We start from the raw sequence: 861 nt of genomic DNA on the forward strand, positions 1-861 counted from the left end.
TAAAGAAATGGTAAAGGAACGATACTAATGCGTAAATAAAACAATACAATGATAACAATGCAACGAGGAAAAACGAATTTATCTTACAGAAAGTACAAAAACACCAGAAATAGCAATGTGCGTTTCGGTTAAAATACATCTGTCAGTTCATCATATGATTCTTCAAATGTGATTTCAAGGTGGATTTCCACAGAAGAACTTCATCGCATAACAGTGCAGTCGAATGTGGCCCAATCATTTAGATGAATCTTCATATTTGTATTCAAATGCTGTGATTAAGAGAAATTCTTGTTGCACTAAAAACAGCTAAACCTGTGTGAGTCCTTCTATGTGCAAACAAACTGCCTCTCCGAGTGAAATTCTTCTCGCACATATCGCATTTGAACGGCATCTCATCTGTGTGAGTCCTTTTATGTGCAAGCGCATAATCACTTCGACGGAATCTTTGATTACATATATCGCATTTGAACGGCTTCTCACCTGTGTGAGTTTATATTGTGTACAACCAGATCCCTTTTTCGAATGAATTTTTTTCGCATATATCGCATTTGAACGGCTTCTCACCTGTGTGAATCCTATTATGCAGAACAGATCATATTTCGAGCGTAATTTTCGCATATATTGCATTTGAACCGCTTCTCACCTGTGCGAGTCGTATCTGTTCTTGACATTCCTTCCTTCTATTCTTGTTGTTCCTTACTTTTCGACGCAAGTTCAGTGATCTCGCGTCATCCTGACCCATATGTTCTTCCAGTCTGGATGATTCCTTCTGATACGATTTGAACCATGATTTCTTCGGTTTTATTCCTATATATGCTTGTTCTTCACTGACTTCTTCAACTGATAAGTTCAATAATCTTA

At 37.4% G+C, this 861-nt stretch overlaps 1 protein-coding gene across 1 annotated transcript; it reads right to left on the reverse strand.

Moving 5' to 3' along the window:
• Positions 1-312: 312 nt before the first annotated feature.
• On the reverse strand, positions 313-742 carry LOAG_19257 (zinc finger protein; the record flags this gene model as incomplete). Its single annotated transcript, XM_020451909.1, has 2 exons — positions 313-564; positions 644-742. Coding segments are annotated over 2 exons (351 nt in total), but the record flags the coding sequence as incomplete, so codon positions are not given.
• Positions 743-861: the final 119 nt, after the last annotated feature.

The sequence above is a fragment of the Loa loa genome (assembly GCF_000183805.2).
Source record: "Loa loa unplaced genomic scaffold supercont3.3985, whole genome shotgun sequence".
In the NCBI taxonomy this organism is placed as follows: domain Eukaryota; kingdom Metazoa; phylum Nematoda; class Chromadorea; order Rhabditida; family Onchocercidae; genus Loa; species Loa loa.